We start from the raw sequence: 21,797 nt of genomic DNA, 5'->3' as shown, positions 1-21,797 counted from the left end.
GCGGGACCTTTCAGAAAACAGTTATCGCTCCAGCTAAATCGCGGTACCGTCATTCTTATCAAAATATATTTAATAGAATCAAATAAACACAAAGAAAAAAGTATTTTACGATCTTTCTTATTCTAACTACTCAGTGTTTTATCAGGGCATGTTTGGATGAACACAGAGCTGATATCCTGGAGATGGAAAATGTTTTTGGATCAGTTGAGGGCAATTTCCCACAGCACACCTGACCATGGCATCTCCCATGGCACACTAGTGTGCCGCGGCACACTGGTGGAAAAACACTGCTCTAGTGTTTCTCCGTAAACTCTCTAAATGTTGGCATGTTCCTATAAGTCGTTGTCACTTTTAGGATCTGTATTCAGCTTCTCATTGAGGGATCCCTGCTGTTCTCCTTAGTTTCAGCTTTTAAAGACAGTCCCCCCCCTTAGGCACAGGAGCAACACACTAACTCTCATCACATTGCTTGGATTCCAAAATGCCTGAATGATTATCTCTTAATGCAGTCTCTACCCCGAGGGTTCACCTACCTGTTCACCTCTGCGGCATTAATGTAAAGAAACGTAGTAAAGAAACGGGTTTTTGTGTCGTTTCAGTTTGAGTGTTTTACTACCGGAGATCAGATCAAATTGTATCTTCTGTTGAATTTCTATATAAAAATCAAAGGTCCCTAAGACTTTATAGCAACTACATATTGAGAAATTCATTCATTCGTCCGTTCGTTGTAACTTAGAGGGCAGTAAACTCCAAGAGCAGGGGATTGTGGGAACAATTCCAAAGTTGAATGGCTCAAATTGAAAAGAAGAAAAATGAGAGTATTTCTGTTGACTTAAACATATTTTGGGGTTTGAGTGATTTAATAGAATGGAGCCTTTTGTGCAACAGTACCACAATGTGCAGTGTTAATTAGAACAGAAACACAACAATGTACATTTCTTTCATTTGGTATTAAATATCAAGCCGTATATTCAGATTTTCCCCAAAACAAAAATACTAATAAAAAATAATCTCTTTCCTATTAACTGGTTTAAGGGTTAAACTGCTAAAGCATAAATATCTCAGCATTCATTAAAAACCCTCATCTTTCTAGTAAGTTTAACTGTAGAAGTTGCAACATTTTTTTAAATCATTTATATAAAAAATTGTACATGAGAGGTTATCAAGCAGAAAGTTCTATCACGTTCTTGCTTTGTTACAGGTGATGCTACTTCAGCAGAATAAACTGCACTAGTTAAGGTAGATATAGAGAATTAGTGGGTTAATCATTTGTATTACTAAAAGAGTTTATATAGTATGTTTACATCAGTCGCATCAAATTTAGATGCAACGGTTTTATTCAGATGACTCCACGCCAGTAGCGGGGTGTATCTATATTATAGTAGTATTTAAGATATGTTTAATATAATAATAGTTTTCTATCATAGTATGCATGTGTTCATATTTCTATATATTCAGCAGGTTTCTGTTCATTTGTAGTTGTATATTTAGACTTCGGTGTAGCTTCCACAGCCTGCACCTTATAAGCCCGATAGATCTACAATGGCTTTGATGAAAATGGTGTCATCTCTTAAGTATGGGCTCTTTCCGGCCAGTTTGGCCAGCGGGCAGAAGAGCGGGCAGCCGCTGGCGATGTTCATCTCGCTGACGGGCCGCTGGAAGGAGGTGGAGGTGATGTCGGGGCGGAAAGCATCGATAATGTGCTCCCTGTTGTTCTGGTCCAACAGCATCAGCGTCACCTGAGGGCCCAAAGAAGCTCGTTTTACCCTCTCGGTTGGGCTTTGAGGCTGCCCAGATCGTGCGCTGAGCTTCCCCTCACCTTCTGACTGAACGGCCATTTCAGCAAGGCGTCGTATTTGCTCCTCATGACGACGAAGAAGAGCGAGAGGTGGGTGCCGCGACCGGTCCCATCACCGTTCAAATATAGCCTCAGACACATTTTGTAGCCGTACTTGCTGGAGTAAAACGCTGCAGAGGGAGGAGGGATTTTTAGTGGAAAAGTCATGGACACTCCCCAAAGAAAAACAAGTGGAGTTTCCCTTCTCTGAGAGCCAAGAACATCACCCTGACCACATGATCGCTGAGCTAGACCAGATTCTGTGAGCTCATTCTCATGCTGAAACAGAAAACTGTTTCACATCTCCTTTTACCTGGTGAGAACATCGCTGGTGCTCGGCCGCTCACTGCCTCCTGCCTGCGGTGGGAGAAATCTGTGATCTTCCACACGAATATCCCATCGTAGGTGCAGTACTGGAGCTCCCGCACCATCTGTTCCGCCTCGGACAGCTGCAGGTCCTTCACGGTCAGGGATCTCTCCAGCTGCCGTATTTTGTTGGATAAATTTTCAATCTTTTCTTGGTCTAAACGATGCTGGTGTGAGAACGCCTCCAGCGTCAGGGAGCTGCGCTCCACCTCGCGGTTCAGGACGCACACGATGTTTTCTAAAGCGCTCACCTGTCACAGATGAAGGGGGAACCAAATGAATACTCTCTTGTTGCAAAACGTTAAGCAGTAGAGAATCTCAATTTTCCTTTTGGCTGGGCTCACTTTTTTGTCCAGGTCCACAGACGGCACAGAGGCTGCAGCTCCGCAGCCGTCATCGGGAGCCCTGTAGAGACCAAGCCCCGAATCCTCCTGCCACTCCCCAGATGGAGAGGTATCCAAGCGAGTTCGGGTCATGGAAAGCACCATGGGCAGCAGAAGACGCAAGTGCTCCATGGTGCTGCTGTGTTCATGTTCACTTATCTTCCCGTTTTCTACCTGAGAAAAGAAACATTCGATAGGATCACCCTAAAGTCGAACATTTCAAACAAGAGTAAAAGATCTCCAACTGTTTGGCAAAAGTCACACTTTGTTTATTTTGTTCTTAAAGTCACTTGTGCGGGAATCCCAGGACACGGCTGGGAGCAATAAATGTTCTGCTCTAACAGAAAAACATGTTTTTCTTTTGAAACGGTGCTTTTCACGAAATGAGCTCCAACTGTCAAACCGAATGCCGGCAATGCAGAAGAAGTGAATGCATCATGGGAAAAACGTTATCAAAGAGATCATGCTCCCAAAAAAAAAAAAAAAAAAAAGCAATCCGGATTGGAATTTAAGAATACAGACCTTTTAAAAGGAAGTTTTTAAGGATTAATCGGATTGAGTGAAACAGCACATAGCATTTGTTGTTTTGTTTGAAAGTGTTTCCACTCTACTGCTACACTGGGATGTCTATAAATTATAAGAAATCTTAAAGTCAGGCTTTTTAACTGTAGATTTTTATAATCAGGAGCAGTGAACGCAGTTTACTTTTTTGTAGACCCATTTTGTTTGTGGTTAAAACATAGAATAAAGTCAGATCTATTAGATAGCTTCATCTTAAATCAGAAACTAGGTGTGGGCGATATTGCAATAATACCCGAATCAGGGCTAGTGTCGCCAATATCATTACTTTTTTTTCTTGCACTGTTTGATTTTAGAATAATTTTGGAAATAACCCTTTTTTTGTAAATTAAGTGTATAATACAACAGGACAGAGACTTTTGGGATTAAAAATGTTTAACTAATTACAACAATCTAAACTGAATATGTATCAAATATAGAACATTTATATTAATATTGACACAGCAGTATAAGAAGAAAACAGTAACTAGTGCAAAAAAAAAAAGCAAAACTGTAACAAAAAGTACAACAGCACCACAAAACATTTTTTTAAATAAAGGCAGTATTAAAATAGCAAAGTCACTAGTGAAAAAAGTAGATAAAAGCAACACAGTAATAAATATAATATTACAAACAGAACAAAAAAAAAAATCCTCCCATTTGTTCAAATATGTGGGCCCTTATTGACCCTGTTATCCAATAAAGCAGGGGGGGGGGTCAAGGTGTGAGCAGTAATGTTGCCAGTATGCCAGAGTGCACCAAATGGGCTGGGTTTTTTTGCCCAATCTGGCAACACTAGAGACAGATAGACGTTGGGCTTGCATGAATTCCGTGAGAAAATTCAAGCTCTTTACTATAAATGATGAAGAAAAACTGCGACAAAAGTATTGAAAGTATCGATTTCATCACACTAGTATCGATACTTCACATTGGTATCGATACTATTGATACTCAAATCGACGGCTAGTTTCAACTGACCAGGAGTCTGCTGAAAAAACTGAGTCTGTGGGCTTTTGCGTCAGTGTAATGAATGTAAAAAATTTTTATGGGTAGAGAAGCTGATGGTTATAGCACCTTTAAAAAGAGCTGTGCTAAATGTTCATTAGTTTAAACTCATTTTTAATCATTTATATAAAGAATGTCTGGTTTGTTTTTAGTAACAGGAAAGAAATTACAAAAAAGGGTTTTGTCATGAATAGCCAACAACATACATTTGTAAAGAATTGACAAACATACCACAGACTTACAGCCCACTTCACTGAAGGGGCAGGCGCTCTTTGACTTGGCGCAGGACTTTGCATGGTCGTTAAACTGCAGACAAGGGGGAACAAGAGGTCATTAAACTTCTCTTAGCAAAGAAAGCAAAAGCATCTTGCAGTTAGTCAAACAGAAAGCGTTATGGCTTTCGACTCTCACTTTTTACTATGTAAAATCCCCGTGTTTTACATCTAAGACATGCATGGCCTGTTTGGAATGACCAACAAAACAAAAGAATCGGAAGCAGCTCAAACCTTTTCTCTTGGTATCTTCTTTTTCCCACAGTCCTTGCATTGTAAAGGAAATTTCTGACAGATTTCATCATGAGCCTGAAAGGTTCCAAAGAGCAAATATTAATAGATGGGTTCATTTTTTTGAAACTATATTTTTCATCCTGCATCTCACCTTAATGTCTTTGAAGTTGAATGTTACTTTACAGTATTTACAGTTGAGGGTTCTTTCTTCACACTCCCTGTCGTTGTGCCTGTCCTTGTCTTTACGCAGGACGAGGGCCTGACAGGCCTCGCACTGGATCTGCTCAAATTCACAGCGGCCTTCGTGCTTTGCCTTTGAAAACAAACGCAAGCTATGAGGACGCTGCTTTCTGTCATCATCCAAACGTGAAGGGAAGCAGACGCAACACTAGTTCCGGTGCATTGTCGGGACTTTTACGTAGCATGACATTTATCTAAAGTCGGTAAGATCCATTTAACAATTCAACTTAGACTCAAGCTGCTAAAAGAAACTTTTGAGCACAGAGAAATTTTGTGTGGCACCCACTATATGAAAATGAACGGAAATATAAAAAAAAAAATTTAAAAAGTAATACGCTGTTTTTTCCCCGCTGGAAAACCATCTATCTTCTCGTGAGAATTCAGGAAAAGTGGTGGAGCTTTAAAAGGCGGAGCTTACCAACCGAAAGCTAGTTTCATTCAACTCGCTTTAGCGCGGTGAAACCACCAGTTTCAGCAGAAGGTACGTTGGCACGCTTTATTCAACGTGACTATGCTTTTCTGCATTTTGCAGTTACTTGTCATTACATTTTTTGGTTTCCATCACCACGCCAACACATTGACATTTCATCGGTTTAGAAGGGTGTCACTTTGTTAGGTGTGAGTAATCTGGAGTTCACGGCACACAGGCGGTTACGGAGCAACAACCTCTAAATTTTCACACAAGTGTGTCGGTGTAAAACATGAATACATTAGCCTTTGGCCTTTTATTTTCCCCTTGCTTGTGGAAAATCTGCCTCTTTTAAGAAAAGTAAGGTATAAATCTGCAAGTTAGAAAGAGAGTTAAGAGTACAAGCACAAGCACATTTGAAAAAAAAAAGCTTTGAAGAAAACTTTCTTAATAGCAGAGATATTTACAGCTGTGAAGCTGGAGATTGATTCATTACTTCAACCATGAAACTAATGACACAGCTCTGCAAGCAGTCAGGGCTTAAATATTTAAACTACTTCTTTCACTCTAATCTGGGTTTGACCTGCCTCAGTACTTCCCCCACTTCAAAAATACAAGCTGAATTGAAGGGACTTTCCAGCCCACGTGTCTCGTTTCACTTCCGTTTCCTCTTCTTTCTTTTTTTTTTTTAAAAACTTTATTGTGACAACAAGATGCCGTTAAACCATAATGGAAACCATTCAGACGAGGGGAAACCCATGATGCTCAAATAAAAGCTTTGTTGTGAAAAATGGGAAAACGGAACAAAAAAACAAACAAAAAAAACTATTGTATGCATAGGGCTGAGGCAGAAGTGACTAAAGCTCACAGAAAAAAAGTGACTTTTTAAACTTTACCTCATACTCTTTAATGGATCCAGTCCAGTCGCAGCCTTGGTTTAAACATCTGGCGGGAAGACTCGCTATTTCCCTGCCAGCTGCATTGTCTGGAAATGCCTGGAAAGGAGCCAAAAAAAGAAATTACAAGCATTCATTCAATGCACAGGGATCAGGTTCCAGACTTAAAAAGTTGGTACTTGTATAGCTTACCTCACTACTATTTAGAATAGACATAGGTTCTTCATAGATCTCTTCCTTCCGACAGGCTTGACAGGGCTTTGGGCCAGAACTAAAAGGAAAACAAAGCTAGTTTGTGATTGGGAGACCTTTTGGACGTGTACCTAAGTCAACTTAGTTGGAGTTAGATATGCAAGAACACCTAGCAGCTGAGCTCAAACCAATACTAGATTGAGGACAGATTAAGCCCTGATGAAATGACAGCAAAAAAAAAAAAAAAGCTGTAAAAGCAGTTTGGTGCTTTTTGAAAAAAACATGCCGCCTGATGACCCTCATTTCACAAGTAAGTCATGCTGTTTCTGCAAGTATTAAAGGAATTTCTCTCAGCTACATTAATAAAGTAATTACGCGGTTTTGCTATAGAAAACTGTGCCTCATTTGGTATACACAAATAGAGGACATAACATAAGACTCATTTACATAGCAGCTCGGAAAATTCAAAGTGCTTCATGTAATAAATCTGCATGCCACATCCCCACCATGTCTCACTGCCATCTATATTAGGAATCTACCATGTGAGGGGATGAATCTGCATGAGTCATATGTGAAAAGCAAACGGAAATATCAACACAGAATGTACTGTATGTTCAGCTGAAGCAAAAAAAATAAAAAGATTTTTTTGACAGTCAAAAGGACTAGTGGTGTACCTGGTGAGCTGCCTGAAGCAGTGCACACAAAAGCGGTGACCGCATTGCGCCTGCACGGGCTTCCTCAAGACCTGGAGACATTGCTGACATTTGTATTTATCTTCCATAGGCACCGACAGCACACTGAGGGGGATGCCCGGTAATGAGCTTAAACTGTCCCATGAGATGCGAGCCATTTTTCTCCATTAATCTTTGTGTGGGATTCTGTGAATAGGAAAACAGTTTACAGTAAACGCCATGTCATGTTTTCAGAAAAAACACAAATGATGACAGGATGGAATTGTTTGCTCATGTAATCCTAGTCATTATGAGTTGCCTCCAAACCTTAAACTAGAACTGCAAGGCAATGATGAGCTGTTGATGCTATGGCAACACACCATGTAAATATGCAATCCAAACTACATTGGAAAAGCCTGAAGACCTTTGGGTAATTTGGGGAAATAAAAGGTTAATAGGAAAAAAAAATCTTCAATCAGGCATGAGAGTAAAAAAAAAAAATATGGGCGAGAAGATGCTGTCTGTGTTTTCAAGGAAAGACGAGACTTGAGTGAACCACAAAAGCATTTCCCCTTTCTTCTAAGGCAGTTTTCCACTAAGCCTTTACGCACTTCCTGTACATAAACATCCAAATGAGATGAACCGGAAAATGTTCAAAGTCAAGACCTGAGAACAGGACAATTAAAAAAAAGGCAGAGCAGAGCATTGGTGGTTGGTGTTTCTGCCCCAATATGGCGCATTTGTCCTTAAAAAAGAACTTTTGAAATACACGAAATTTTAAATGAGTTTTATTTTTTTTGAAAAAATTAAAATCGTCATTTTATCTTTAAAATCGTGTGCTGGCATCTAGTGTTTATTACATTCACTTCATGGGTGGACAGTTAAAGACATTATTCAAAGAGTAATATAAAATTCTTCATGTCTCCTGGGCGGCAGTGGCTCAGGTGGTTGATCAGATCTGCCAATGATCGAAGGGTTGGCGGTTCAACCGCTCCCCCCAGGGGAGACGCTTCACCCTCCCTGCCTCCAGTGTGGCTCCACTGGTGTGTGAGTGCATATGAATGTCCCGGTGATGGTAAGACAGGCCGTAGGCTGGTACTGGCAGCCAGTCACTTACCATCACCAAACATGAAAACGGAGTGAATGAATAATGGATCTAAAGTGCTTTGAGTGGCTAGAAAAATACACTCCAATTTTATGTTTAAGCACATTTCTCTGGTTCTTTCCATACTTTTCATTCAAATGTTTACATTTAGTCATTTGGCAGAAGCTTTTAGCCAAAGCAAGCTGGAGTTGGCGGATTTTAAGGTAAGCATCAGTAAAACTGTGTCAATCGCAAGAAATGTCAAGGAAAAGAGAATAGTTATATTTTTGTTCTACACAAAGCAGAAGTCCGCCATTAGCTTTTTAAATACTTTTTCCCCCTTTTTACATAATTGTGGGATCACAGCAGAGAAATAATTTTTTTAATGTATTGTGTTGTGTCCATCAGTCACCCACAGAGGGCATCCAATAAAGGAGTTCAAATGGAAGGTTTTGTTGAACTGACAACACTATAGGCAAGTTAATTGTGAAGCCATAAATATCAGTGGACACCTTGACATCTCCCCCTTACATTCCAAAGAGGAAATACCCACTAGTTTCAAGAAGCCAAAATCCCATAGACCTTTATTGAGAAATAAACAGCTATTACTCATTCTATTAGTAAGAATAACAATTCTTGCTCCGATACCTTTTTCTTAACGTGTTCTTGGTAATCCATTTTTTCAAGATATTTTCCTTTATCACAGGTTATGCAAGTTATAAACGGACCAATCAGCTGCCTCAGTAAAAGCATGTGGTACCTGCTGGCCCCCCCATCTCGACACTTGACTGACTAATTCTCCCAAGTCGCTTTCAGTGGAAGGGGTGTGGACTTTGAACAAGCTTACTCCTAACTGGCGACATTAGTTGTCATAGAAACTTGACTCAGACTAACAGAGTCTGACCAATCACTGTCGATTGGCCTCAAGTGGCGGCGCCAATAATCAGGAAAAATTGTGACTGAATTGGCTTCATTTCACTTGAGCAGGAGGTAAGGCATTTTCAATGGGCGACGTCACATTCGCTTCATCCATCTTACTCGTCACATTCGCTTCATCCATCTTTCTTTACACTCCATGGGTGGAGCTCAGAAGTAGGCTCAGAAGAGAAGGGGTTCCCCAACAAAACCTGGTTGAACACCAGAAGAGGAACAGCTGGATTCACCTTCTTGCCACGAGACTTCAGAAATTCCTCCAGCTAAATTAAATTTAGGCCAGCCCAGGCTTTACCACAGATGTCAAGATCTTAGAGCTACGCCATAGGGATTTCATGAGTTGCAGTGTTGAAGGCTTCAAAAAGATCAAGCTGGATTAAAACAGGTGCTTGTTCCCATGTTTTAGCTAAACACATAACCCAACTTGGGATCTATTCTTTTATCAGTGGACTTTTGAAAAGTCAGTTCTGCTCCAAATGCTGAATCGTACAGCAAAAATTTGACACTCATGATGTTTCATCGCTCATCAATCTCAGTCCATATGGAACCATCCTTCAACTGTTTAAGTCCTATCTGGCTAATAGAACCTTTGCTGTAAACATTCATGACGTTTCTTCCACCACTGGAATCCCTCCAGACTCCATTCTAGGTCCACTGCTGTTTTACTTGTTGCATTAGGTCCAGGTATTGCAGAACATAATGTGTCTTATCCCATTTATGAAGATGATTTACAGCTCTGTCCAACTCCATTTATGATGGTTTGATGGAGATCAAACATTGCATGTTTTAAAAATGTATTTGATATTTGTCCTCCTTACTTAAAGCTGTAAAAACTAATTTGAAGGTAGGTTTTAACAGCAGCATGAAGATCGTCTCGGTTGTTGAAGCTACTTTTTCCAGCTGCCTTCTAGCTAAAGTTTTGTCTTTTTGCCAAGACTTCATTGCTCTTAAAAAGTCTGATTGGGTTTTTGTATTGGATGATACAAATATCATCAAAAAAATCCCTCAGTAAAATATGAATAGAGGTACATTTTGTACCCAATGCCTACCAGACATTTCACTAATTCAGAAACACAAACACACATCAGTCTATTAATATAACGAAGCAAAATTAATGTTTTTTTTCTGATCTCATCCTTTCGCAGAGTCAAATCATAATGTCCATATCAATAAGAAGAAAAAGTTAGGATTGCTGGAAGGGCAAAAAAGGTCTCAAGCCCGAGATGAGATTTTACTTATACTGGTTATTATATCTGCATGTAAATCTTATTTTAGCTTAGTTTAATTTGAGTGATCTCTAATAACATGTTTCCAATGTTCCAGGCGTGTAATCTAAACTTTGACCGCAAACGTTTCAACTTATTCATTTGCTTTCTGAAGCAAATTTAAACAATAATTATGTTTTACAGTTTGTTATTTTTTATGCAGAATTTGAGTTGAAGTGTTTCAGTATCAAATGTATGATGTAAATAAAAACTTTTTTGTTCCATAAATATTCAGTTATAACCATTATTGAACTTTTGCTGACAATAGCCAAAGAAACCAATCAAGTATTGGTTCTGCCTCACTCATCAACTCTGAACTATTCACACAAATCCAATGTTTTTTTTTTTTTTTTGAATAACCATTTCAGTGTCCTGTTTCCATCATAAAAAACAAACAAAGTTCACAGCTCATAAGCTACTAAACAAGTCCATGACTGCTAAGCCTGTTTAACCATCAACGTGTCCAAAAGATTATGAAACATGTCATTAACAGGTTTGGTATCATGCAGTTTCATCAAAAATTCAAAAACTGGTCAAAAAGAACAGACTATCTGACATCAGATTATCAGTCTTACACAACCAAACTCAAAGTTTAAGAAACGAATGACAAAGTCCCACATGTTTTGGTTTAAAACTCTCAATTTGTTGAAGTTCAGAAATTGCCAGAGTTAACCAAAAGCTGTAAAACTAAAAAGATAAAACATTGTTACAAGCAAAGAGCTACAGGAAGACGTTTAGTTGAGCACGAGGCTGCTTTTGTTTAGAAAGGCACGCGCGCAGCAGTTGCCCTGGATTCGAAACTTCCAACAGCAACCAAACAAAAAATAACAAGACAAATAAAATTCTAATGCAGCATAAAAGCCTGTTGTACAACACTGCTCTGCTGTCTCCATCTGTTCACGTCAAAGGAAACTTGCAGTCTACTCACCCAACAGTACTGCGCAGATTAAACCATCTTTCTGAGCAATCAACTTTTAACGATCGAAATGCGTGGTGGTTGGGTTCACTTCCGCTTACAGTCTTTGCATGTCATTGCCGTGAGTCATTTTTTTAAAGAATCCCCGAAATGCGTATGTATTCTAAATAAAGAACTAACTTCAATAGCTTAAGGACACACAGAGTGTGTTGTGGCTTTATTGACCGTTAGCTGTTTTTGCTAACAGCTGGAAAACATGAAGAAACAAATCCTCTGTGCTACCGACCTTCACGTAGGAGCCAGTCTAAAGGAAAGCGAAACCGGTCCTCTTTACTTGAGCTCGTTCATAAATGTGGGTTTAGGCTCAAACAAACATTTGTTTTAAAGGTTTTACAGGAGACGCTTAATAAATAAAACGACGCTAAACTTTGAAGGGATCGTTGTAAGCCCCGCCCACCCTTCTGGTGTGCCAATTAGTAATATAGTAATTTAGTTCACCGTCACATTGAATGAAATAGCAGAAATTGTGAAGTTATAATTAATTCAGAAATTTCAAGTTAAATTATTGACGGATTTTTTTTATTTAATGTATTTTTACGTGATGAAAATCCAACCAAAATGTTTGCTAAAGTGCCATTTTAACACATACGTTTCTGTAGAAATTAAATGTAGACTTAACTGTCAAAATTAAAATAGTTTGCTTGTTCACATTTTTAATATAGAACCTTTTAAAAATTGTGAATATTCCTTTTCATTATTTCTATCTGTAATACGCAATAAAAAAATAAAAATCGAACTTTCATAGAATATAGATTCAGGGCCCACTATTTCATTGATTTCAATTATTCATTTTTTTTTTTTTACATAAATTGGGGTTCCAGTTTATAAGACCCACAAAAACAAGACTTTAAAAATGTAGAATACTCTGGAGAAATCACCATTTACGTCTTAGTTTTTGTAAAAAGATAACGGTTTACAATCACATCTGGTTTTCAATTAAAATAAAGTATTTGACAGATGATCATTTGGTGAGACGCCGTTTAAAACATTGATGCAAAAATTTGGTTAACCAGAGTATTCTGATCTTTTTAAATCCTGTTTTTGTGGTTATTATCAGCAGGAACCCCAATTTATGTTAAAAAAAAACAACAACAAAAAAAAAATAAATAAATAATTGAAATCAATTAAACAGTGGGCCCTTAATCTATATGCGTTAAAGTTTTTTTTTAAAATGGAATTAAGGGGATGAATACACATTTTTCATGATATTCTTTTTTTTTTGTATATGTTAAAACATTTGATTGTATTGAAACAAAGTTTATCAATTTGTCCTTTGTTCTTGGCTTTGAAAATGTGCAACCTTTTATGTGTTTGAAAAAAGAAAAATACAGAGACATCTTTACAAAGACTACATGATTTCCATACGTAAATGATCACATTTCTTCTATTTGTTTGAGACTGTTAATAAATCTGGACGCTTGCTCTCACACACAGCTCTAAAGGGGACTGAGTCTGGAACAGTCATGCAGGAAGGCGGGTTCTGTCAGTGGCTGCAAACAGGAAACATTTGAAGCAGTGATGGTGAGGAGGTCACTAAACAAACTCCTTTCAATCATGGACAACCCAGACCATCCTCTCCTCTGGACAAACAGCAGAGCTCCTTCTCTAAGAGGCTCAGACAGCTCCGCTCCAAAACTGCCCGGTCCCAGAAATCCTTCATACACAATACAATAACCCTGTACAATAACTCACAATGCAACGGATAATCTTTGCACATTTTTGTCTATTTTTGCACATTTCTTTTGCACATCTTTTTACCTGCACTGTTCTGTAAATGGCTTTTTAAATTATACCACCATGTTGTTTGCATTTATGCTACATTGTTTTTTTAGATTATTCTTAGTATTTTTTTTTTCTGATGTCAGTTGCTATGGTAACAAACACATTTCCCTAGTGTGGTATCAATAAAGTAATTCTGATTCTGATTCAGTTCCGACCGCCGCTCGCTTAGGGGCGATATTGTTCCAAAGGGTGGATGGTAAAAAGGCAAGAAGAAGAAGAAAATTGGCTCCGATTAAGGTTAATACTCCATTTCCGACGTACCGAGTACCTTCAACTTCACAACACGCATACTTACTTTGCTTCGACGTTTACATTTACCGACCAACGTACATAATAATGACAGAATACCGACCTAGAATCGTAAATCAACCTAATTTCAAACGTGAGCGCCAAGAACTGTGATGCATTTACCATAGTATGGTTTAAAATAAATAAGGGAAATATTCCTACGTGATATTATAAATAGGTAACAACAGTTTGACACTCAAATTGTATTTTCAGAAAAGTAAAATTTCCTTACCACTTTTAATGACAAATCATTACTAAGAAAATTACACATTCCAATGTCCGTTAAGTCTCTTGCAGGCAGTGACTGGGAACCTATCCGTAGGAAGCTATCCACGCATGCGCAGTGTTTGTTTACAAATTAGCAATGTGGCTACGTTATTGTCCACGCTTCATGATTATACGGAGGCAACACATCGAATTATCCACCTCAGGTACAAAATGATACCGGTTTGCTGTATGCGGGGCTTTTAATAAGTAATTATATAGTTAAGCCCGCTTTGTAGTAGATGGGGTATTTTGTTGCGTCGAAGAGGAATTGTAACTTATTTGATATGTTAAATTTATGGTCGAATTGCTAACCCTTAGCAAAAGTGTATTAAAACTATAGTATACTTGAAGTTAACGTTTTATATACTGTTGGAAACAAAAAATATTCAAATTTAGTCTCTCTGAGTAAGTATTCAGTTAGTATACTTCCTACACGTACATGGCATGTAGTATATGTGCTATCATGATAGTCAAGTAAACTTAATAAAATCAACTACTATTTATGCTTAAGAGAAACTTTGAGTCGAGTGATTAGTGTTCAAACAGGAAATTGTTAACTTATTCTTTATTATACAGTTTATCTTAATCCGTGTGAGGCATTTATATACACTTGAAGTCATGTGACTATTTGTTTTAAACAGAAAGTGGGAGAAATAGTAAAAAAATAAAATAAAATAAAAACATCTGAATTTGCCTAGTATTTCTTTTGCAAAGAACATGTTCATTGTTTTAGTGTTAATGTTGTCAAACAGCTTTTGATAAGTTTTTTTGAAAACTAATTGAAAAAACAACAACAATATTTTTACATTTAAGAGTGATTTTAAAACTTAAGACGGCATAAAGTTGGTCTCCATGATAAATTTACAAAACACTTATGTAAATATTCAAATGGATAATATATGACAACATATGAAAGTTCACCTTGTGAATGAGTTTTTGTCATGCATACCTTCAAATTTACTTGAAACTAATTTTGAATGGTGTATTTCTTTAGACCGAATGGCTATTAACAGTTGAAATGGTTAAACCCAACTGCCCAGGTTAACGTTTATTTTTATGAAGATGGACTACATCATCATCTTTAATGGTGGGCTGACAATAGCCACAACCCTCCTTGTTTCTCTGAATTACCTGGATTTCAGGTGACGCTCAGTCTGGAAGACTGAAATCCCCAGAATGAGCTAATCAGCTGCAGGGAGAGCTGGAAAACAGGGTTGAGCAGCCCTAAAGCCAACATAATGGTTGTCTTGAAGTTGAGCCATAGCAACTGCATTTATAATCTTACATTTAGCCGCTAATCCAAGTGGCTTCATCAGTCTCTTTACCGGACTGATGATTTTAAACCCACCTGCTTTAATTCAACTTGAAGACAGCTCAACCTGGATGAATGAGAACCCGCGCCGACGACATAATGGTTAATTTGGCTGCTTCATAAAAAGAGAAACTGGAGGATTAGATGCAGATCATGAGTCTACATGAACTATAATGATCTAAAACAACAATGACAACAGTTTTATTGACATCTCTTTTAAGTATTAGTTTTTTCAGGACAGCAAATCACACAGTAGCAGTGATCTGGATTTAGAAGAGTGTTCATTGAAAAAATGTGTAATACATAACTGTAAAAATCAGACTTAGATACTATTGATTGAAAAGACAAGTCATCTTTAGTACATTTAAAATTTGGTGTGAAACTTTTTCAAAATTTGTCATATTGTAGGTCTTGTTTTTTTTTGTATGTTCTGTCTGTCTTCTTTTATGGACCACATCTGAGTCTGAAATAATGTGAATTATTATAAGCACCTGAATGCAATTTTTTATTCTGAGTATTTTTTGTTCAAAGTTATGTGGGCTCATAATGTGACAAAAATGTTAACCGTCACCTCTAAAGATTTAATCTAAAGAACTTTCTCTAATTAATAAACGTAGTTTATTAATGTTTGTTTTCACGGAAATTTTTCATTTTTGTTGCTAGTTTTAAATCTTTTACAGAATAAAACATTTTTTTAAGCAATAACATATATTGCTCTAAGTACAGCCTTGCTTTCTTTCCTTTTTCAAGTCGTGCATAATTGTTCTTATTTGAGTTTTTGCAAACCAAAAATACACCCTGAATAAATGAACAAAGTGCCCACAAATCTTTAATGTTCCCATCTTAGGACCATCTTTCCTTCATTATGTTGTCTTATTCCCCCCAAATTGTAATATTTTTTTTTTCCAGCACAGTTTGTCCAGCAGCTTAATACAAGTCGGAGGGATCGTTCTCACAGCTACTATGATGGCGTTTACCACGGACACATCCAGACTACTCCCTTTCAGAAAGCCTTGCTGGCTGTTGGCTCAGGTGTGGCAGCTCTGCAGGACCCATATAGACACGGTGAGGTTTTCTCTCCAAAAATGACTTATTAATTGCATTTATAATTATGTTTAAATGATCCCTTATTTAAATTTTCTTTTTCTTTGAGAATTTAGATTCTTCATTTATTTATAACTACCCTACTAATTCATGCAAAGCAGCAAAAAATATTTCTAAATATTACTATAAAGCTTTTCATGATGGAGCTCCAGCACACATCTCATTTTATTTCATATTTTTAGATCCCACTAAAGTTATAAATTACATTAAAGAAGTTTGGATTAAACCAGGAACTGGAGAAACTTATTTAAGTGGTTTCCTTTAATTTCGTTAAAATAGAAACAGAATCATATTAAAACATGACCAGAATAAGTTTAGCTGTCTATTTTAACTTATTTAAAAAGCCATTCCTGTTGTCAAAGTTACCAAAACATTTCTTGTAATACTAAAAAAAAAATGTGTGCCTGTATTGCCTCAATACGTTACAGAAAAACTGAGCAAAAAAGTTTTTTCAAACTTCATGTTTTGCTAAGAATAAGGGGAAGTATTTTTTTCCCCCATCATTCATTTACCTGAAGTTTTGCCACTTATATCCTCTTCCCATGTACTAGCAAACAGACTGGAACATTCCTGTCATTTATTTCATTTCCCCAGAAATGTTCATGAAAACTATAAATGGCACATGAAGCCAGCTGCTGCATTTGAAACCACACTAACAGGAACACATGTTCACACCTGTCAGCTGGCATTCAGTCATGAGTTTAGACCTCACGTAATGCTCTACTCCTGACTGCAGTTATGTGCAGCACGCGACCTCTTCTGTTTTACTTCCCCCAAAATATTTCCTTTGGCGGTGATGCTTGGAAAAACCTAAAGGAATTGTTGAAATTCCTGGAAAGTATTTCAACTTTGCAGTGACAGCATAGAACACCATGATAAGTGGTACAAATGACTCAATCCTGTAGAAATCGGACATTTCAAGGCAGCAATTACATTTTTTTAAATTTATGTTGTATTATTTCGGTTTTCATGTGCCGCTCTGCAAACTCAGACATGGTTGCAGTCCTTGGAGAAACCACAGGTCACCTCGCTCTCGTCAGCCTCAGGGACAGAATGAGAAATGACCCTGAAGGCCTCACGATCCTAACGTAAGTCCCTCTTATCTCAGTCTTTCAAAGTTTAAAGATATCTTCCTGTTGAGTGAACAGGCATGGATTATGTCCTGATGTGATCTGAAATGATTCTCCAGAGAAAGACCACGGATTCGTCTCTCCACTCTAGACCTGAAAAACATGGCCTCCTTACCCGACGGGTCTTTCGGAAGAGAATATCTCCGTTTTCTGGAGGACAATGTGAGCGATGGCCTTGGCGTCAAACACTGTGTTGATGCTTCTCTTGTTACGTCTTGGCTTCATGTTTTGCTTTCATCTGTACCGTTTCCATCACAGAGCGTGACCCCAGACTCCAGAACACAGGTGAGGTTTGTGGACGATGAAGAGTTGGCCTACGTCATGCTAAGATACAGAGAGGTTCATGACTTGATGCACACGTTGCTGGGAATGCCCACGAATATGCTGGGTGAGTCTGCTCTGCAAAAAAACATGTCATGAGACGATGAAGATCTACAACACCTTTTTAGTTGCATTTCATTTTTAGAAAGCGGATAACTGATTATTAGTCAGCTAGATTCATGTGATTGAGCACAGATTTGCTCACTTCTGTTTTCCTCCATAAATTTCACATAAATTGATGCGCTTGGCAAAGCAGGACTTATTATATTTGTTGCTTACTGATTCCTCTTTCGTATGTTTCTTTCATTATAGGTGAGGTGGTAGTGAAATGGTTTGAAGCGGCACAGACGGGTCTTCCGATGTGTGCTTTGGGAGCTGTGTTGGGCCCACTTCGACTTAATGCAAGGTATCTATACAGCATTGGACCATGCCATCATATCCCATCCAACTGTATTGTAAGCACTTTAAAAACAACTTCATTGTGTCCAGACCGCCACAAAACGACATGAAAACCAGACCAAACCAAATCAAACATAGGACAAATAAAATGCAAGAATTTATGACAAAATGAGATCAAATTAATAAAATGCCCATTTAAAAGCTAAATAAAAGACTTGGGTTACAGGAGAAGACCTGAAAGCAGAAAGATAAGGTTTTTTCTGATCCAGAGTAACTTTTATTGTGGGAGTTAAACAGTCAGTCTGATAAGAGCAGCTGACCTCAGGGGGGGAGCAGGAACACTAAAAGAGTAGCAGCTCTGTGAGGTAAGTACGGTAGTTGCCTAACCATTTATTGATTTAAAAGTGAATAAAATAAGCCCATAACTACTGGGCAGCCAGTGGAATGACGCTAAAATAGAAAAAAACCTATTCTTGCTTTTGTGTGCTAGTTAAAAAACGTGCATGTACTTGCACTTTGTACCAAATGCAGTAAATATCTATGACCTCAGTTGGAAAGTCCAATGTTTGCACAACAAAATGCGTTTTGCCTTTTCATACAGACTAAGAGTCAGTTTGATCTGCATCGGTCATTTTAACACTTTAAGATTTAAGACATGTCGACACAGCAACAAATTCATTTATTTTTAATGCTAATAAAGGATTTCAAATCTTTTGATGTCAACATATCAAACGAAGTAATATAAATTTTTTAAATTGTTATTGAGGGCAGTTGTAAGTGACAGAGATGTCCCAGCATCCTTTGCATTGTCGAGAATAATGCAAACCTGATGAAAAAAAAATGTAATTGAATAAAGTTTTCTAATTTTTTGGCTACAGATCCTTCTTTTTCCAAATGTTCATCATAGTAAGAGGAAGTTAGTTTTATTTTACCTGTAAATCATTACGTTTTCCTCAGTTACAATAGGAGTGTCCCTGATAAACTGGTTATGTTGTGGAAACAAACTCACTGTTGGTTTTAACTGCCATGTCAGGACTAAGCTGTATTTCCTGCTTTTCATTTGTTTATTTTTTACTTTCCAGGCGTCTACAATCACTGTTCACCTCTTTGGGTCCTTGGGCTTTGCGGAACGGGAGGAGAGGCCGTTGTGTCCTCAGCATTTTCTACGAGAGACGATGGGATCAGAACCTTGAGGATCTCCGGCAGGAGCTCCACATTGAGCCTCCTCCTGCCACGCTCCACCCATCAAGGAAGACCTGAAATAACTTAGGGAAATGGGGGCTGACATTTAAAGATAGCATAGAGGAACGTTAGTGGCTACTGATCGGAAATAGTTTGAGTATGTTGCCGTGGGAGTTTTTTTTATAAGGATGTAATTAATTGGAGAGGAAGTACGGTAGGAAACTCTAGTCTTTGCTAATTCTGGCTTGTTCCAGCTCAAGCCCTAGTTTGTCCCCATAACCTTTGATCTGGTGAATCACCAACTGTGAATCATGTCAGTATAATGCATCATGTGGTTTAAATAAAATATGATAAATTATTTAAAAGGTGCCCTTCTTTTTCTCATTTGCAGGTGAAAACCACCTACAATCTTAATGTGATGCAATCTAAATGAACTAATTAAGTTGGAGTGAAACCAAATGAAACCCAAATGCAGTATACAAATGTGTAATTTGACTAGAATAGCACTGATAGTTGGGTAAATGTTTTTCTCTTCAAAAGAACAAGTCTAGGCTCAAACGTTTCCATATTTTTCTGGCTTCATATTTCATTGAGAAATGACAATATCTATTACATTCATGAAGGGTTTTGTACACTAAAGGTAACATTTTAAATATCTCAAAGCTTGACAAATGAACTACAGAATTAGAATTATCGATGTGTTGGGAACAGGTCTCGCTATGACAGTGTTCAAGTACCAAAATATTTGAACTCAGAAACTACAGATTTTAATAAGGATTAGTCTTTGAATTATGTTTTTATATAGCAATATTTCATTTGGCTTTGCTTTCACATTAGATGGACTTCCTGACACATCCATCCCTTTTGTAAACCCACTTACTCGCTTTTTGGTTCATAGAGCTGCTGGAGCCTATCCTAGTTACTGTTGGGCAAAGGCGGGATACACTGTGTACATATTACCAGTCCACACATCCACCCACATTTTGTGATGAAGTAGCGTCACAGGTTGCAGGACAGCGCCTGAACACCAGCCTCAATTGTTTGTTTTGTCTCTTTTTCTCCCAGCCCAGCAGCAGTTTATAGTTTTCACTGGACACACATGCACACACCCAGGCAAACAAATCATTCACGTTTCATATTTGGTTTAATTTTAAGGATGCATACTTGGTTTTAAACAGAATCTTACTCACCATCTAAATTTCAATCCACAAACAGTCAAAGCAGAGCAATGTACACATCAGCATTCATATCCACAGGAAACAGGAAGTGACTTCACATGTCTGAAGGTTTTTTTTTTTTTTTTTTTTGCTTTGTTTCCCTTTCTGTCTAATTGATTTTTTTTCCAAACATATTTCTGCATTTCAATTGTTACTATCTTTTTTTTGTTAAATATCTATTATTATTGAGTTATGTTTAAGAATCCTCCAGGTTGCAAGGTAGGAATTTCTTTTTCAAAAAGTGGTTGGTTAATTGGCCTGTGGGAGGGGCTAAGCCTTTATAAGGGGTGAAATTTTCCCAGATAAGGGAGTGCAGTCTTGGTGGCAGTGGTGGCAACAGGCTTTCCCAGAATCAGTTGTAGGCTCTCTTTGATTATTTGTTTGGGAACAATAAAATCCCATTGTTTGATATTTGGAGTCTGCTGGCTTAGTCATCTTAATTTAGAGTGATTTATTTCTTCACTGCTAAGACGAACCCCATCACACATTTACAGTGTCACCAATTAACCTATGAAGCATGTTTCTGGACTGAGAGGAAACTAGAGAGCCCACAGAAAACCCACACATACACGGGGAAAACATGCAAACTCCACACAGAAAGGTCCCATGCAGCTGGGATTTGAACCTCTGATATTTAGACGTGAGGCGAAAGAGTCAACCACTACACATCCATACAGCCCTTCTGGGCACAACCCTCTGCATTTATCCAGACTTTGGATACATCGCAGACAAATGTGACCCTCTTGGTTACATTTTGATGGATTTTCACGAACAAATAAAGGTCATTATAGACTGTTGTTATTTTTAAATGATCAAGCTCATATTTTACTAAATTCAACAGATTAGTACAAAACTCATTTTCAATTAATATTGTTTTAATAACTGAGGCATAGATTTTTTTGTTAAATTTCCAGTTTGGAAAAGTTTTTTTTTTTTTATCAACAACTAAAATGAAAAGTCATTCTTGTGTAAGTTTTCATCAAAAGCCCTTATAGCCTTTAGTCTCATGACTAAGGAGCATGTGACTGTGAAGCTCTTTTCCTAATGGGATCACCAGAAATGGGATGTGTGTTTATAAATTATTGTCATTTCTGTGTGACGTAAAACTGGTTTGGGTGTGGAGCTCTCATCTGTCCTGTGTGATTCACTGAAATGGCTGACATTGCTGCCCCCTAGTGGTTTTCTGATTCAACACTTTGAGCTGTTCGTAGAAAAAACAGTGTTCTTTTCAGAGGAACCATTTCTCAAATATTTATGTGTGGTTTTGGGATTTGTATACTGTAAACCAAATTTAAGAAATATCTGTAAAATTGATTTTTAGAAGGGATATAAACATTGCTGTTATTTCATCCAAAAGTAGTTTACTTCCCTTTGTGTTATTATTACCTTTATTCACATCATGATTTAAGCTCAGTTCTCCAAGTTATAGCAATATTTTGGATAAATACAATGAAACAAAAAAATATCTTGGATA

At 37.7% G+C, this 21,797-nt stretch overlaps 2 protein-coding genes across 6 annotated transcripts; one reads left to right on the top strand and one right to left on the bottom strand.

Moving 5' to 3' along the window:
* Positions 1 to 841: 841 nt before the first annotated feature.
* On the bottom strand, positions 842 to 13,763 carry traf2b (Tnf receptor-associated factor 2b). Of its 3 annotated transcripts, none has more exons than XM_004074757.5 (11): positions 13,624 to 13,763; positions 7,067 to 7,270; positions 6,393 to 6,471; positions 6,201 to 6,299; positions 4,807 to 4,968; positions 4,656 to 4,730; positions 4,381 to 4,455; positions 2,548 to 2,760; positions 2,151 to 2,454; positions 1,820 to 1,968; positions 842 to 1,739 (listed from the first exon to the last, which is right to left on the bottom strand). In XM_004074757.5, exons 2-11 carry the CDS (start codon positions 7,240 to 7,242, stop codon positions 1,521 to 1,523), a joined length of 1,551 nt encoding a protein of 516 aa, XP_004074805.1. In that variant the 5' UTR covers positions 7,243 to 7,270; positions 13,624 to 13,763; the 3' UTR covers positions 842 to 1,520. The 3 variants fall into 3 exon arrangements, with proteins under 3 accessions (XP_004074805.1, XP_011480061.1, XP_011480060.1); XM_011481759.3 differs by lacking the exon at positions 13,624 to 13,763 and adding an exon at positions 11,274 to 11,746; XM_011481758.4 differs by lacking the exon at positions 13,624 to 13,763 and adding an exon at positions 11,548 to 11,732.
* On the top strand, positions 13,322 to 19,471 carry coq4 (coenzyme Q4 homolog (S. cerevisiae)). Of its 3 annotated transcripts, none has more exons than XM_078956295.1 (7): positions 13,322 to 13,340; positions 15,885 to 16,035; positions 17,066 to 17,162; positions 17,264 to 17,366; positions 17,463 to 17,592; positions 17,838 to 17,931; positions 19,007 to 19,471. In XM_078956295.1, exons 3-7 carry the CDS (start codon positions 17,068 to 17,070, stop codon positions 19,182 to 19,184), a joined length of 600 nt encoding a protein of 199 aa, XP_078812421.1. In that variant the 5' UTR covers positions 13,322 to 13,340; positions 15,885 to 16,035; positions 17,066 to 17,067; the 3' UTR covers positions 19,185 to 19,471. The 3 variants fall into 3 exon arrangements, with proteins under 3 accessions (XP_078812421.1, XP_004074806.1, XP_078812420.1); XM_004074758.5 differs by lacking the exon at positions 13,322 to 13,340 and adding an exon at positions 13,673 to 13,822 and having other exon boundaries at positions 15,880 to 16,035; XM_078956294.1 differs by lacking the exon at positions 13,322 to 13,340 and adding an exon at positions 13,715 to 13,822.
* Positions 19,472 to 21,797: the final 2,326 nt, after the last annotated feature.

The sequence above is a fragment of the Oryzias latipes genome, chromosome 12 (genome assembly GCF_053564925.1).
Source record: "Oryzias latipes strain Hd-rR chromosome 12, Olatipes_Hd-rR_3.1".
NCBI lineage: Eukaryota > Metazoa > Chordata > Actinopteri > Beloniformes > Adrianichthyidae > Oryzias > Oryzias latipes.
Note: the sequence above shows the minus strand (reverse complement) of the source record. Positions and strands in the feature narration are given on the sequence as shown.

Bases quoted from the DNA above. Each gene is read 5' to 3' on its own strand.
- traf2b (XM_004074757.5), bottom strand. From the start codon at position 7,242: ATGGCTCGCATCTCATGGGACAGTTTAAGCTCATTACCGGGCATCCCC. The intron at 4,731-4,806 runs GTGAGATGCAGG...GGAACCTTTCAG, and splicing joins TCAACTTCAAAGACATTAAG to GCTCATGATGAAATCTGTCA. The intron at 2,761-4,380 runs GTATGTTTGTCA...TTCTTTTCTCAG, and splicing joins AAGTGGGCTGTAAGTCTGTG to GTAGAAAACGGGAAGATAAG.
- coq4 (XM_004074758.5), top strand. From the start codon at position 13,756: ATGTGGCTACGTTATTGTCCACGCTTCATGATTATACGGAGGCAACAC. The intron at 16,036-17,065 runs GTGAGGTTTTCT...CTGCAAACTCAG, and splicing joins GCAGGACCCATATAGACACG to ACATGGTTGCAGTCCTTGGA. The intron at 17,163-17,263 runs GTAAGTCCCTCT...ATGATTCTCCAG, and splicing joins GAAGGCCTCACGATCCTAAC to AGAAAGACCACGGATTCGTC.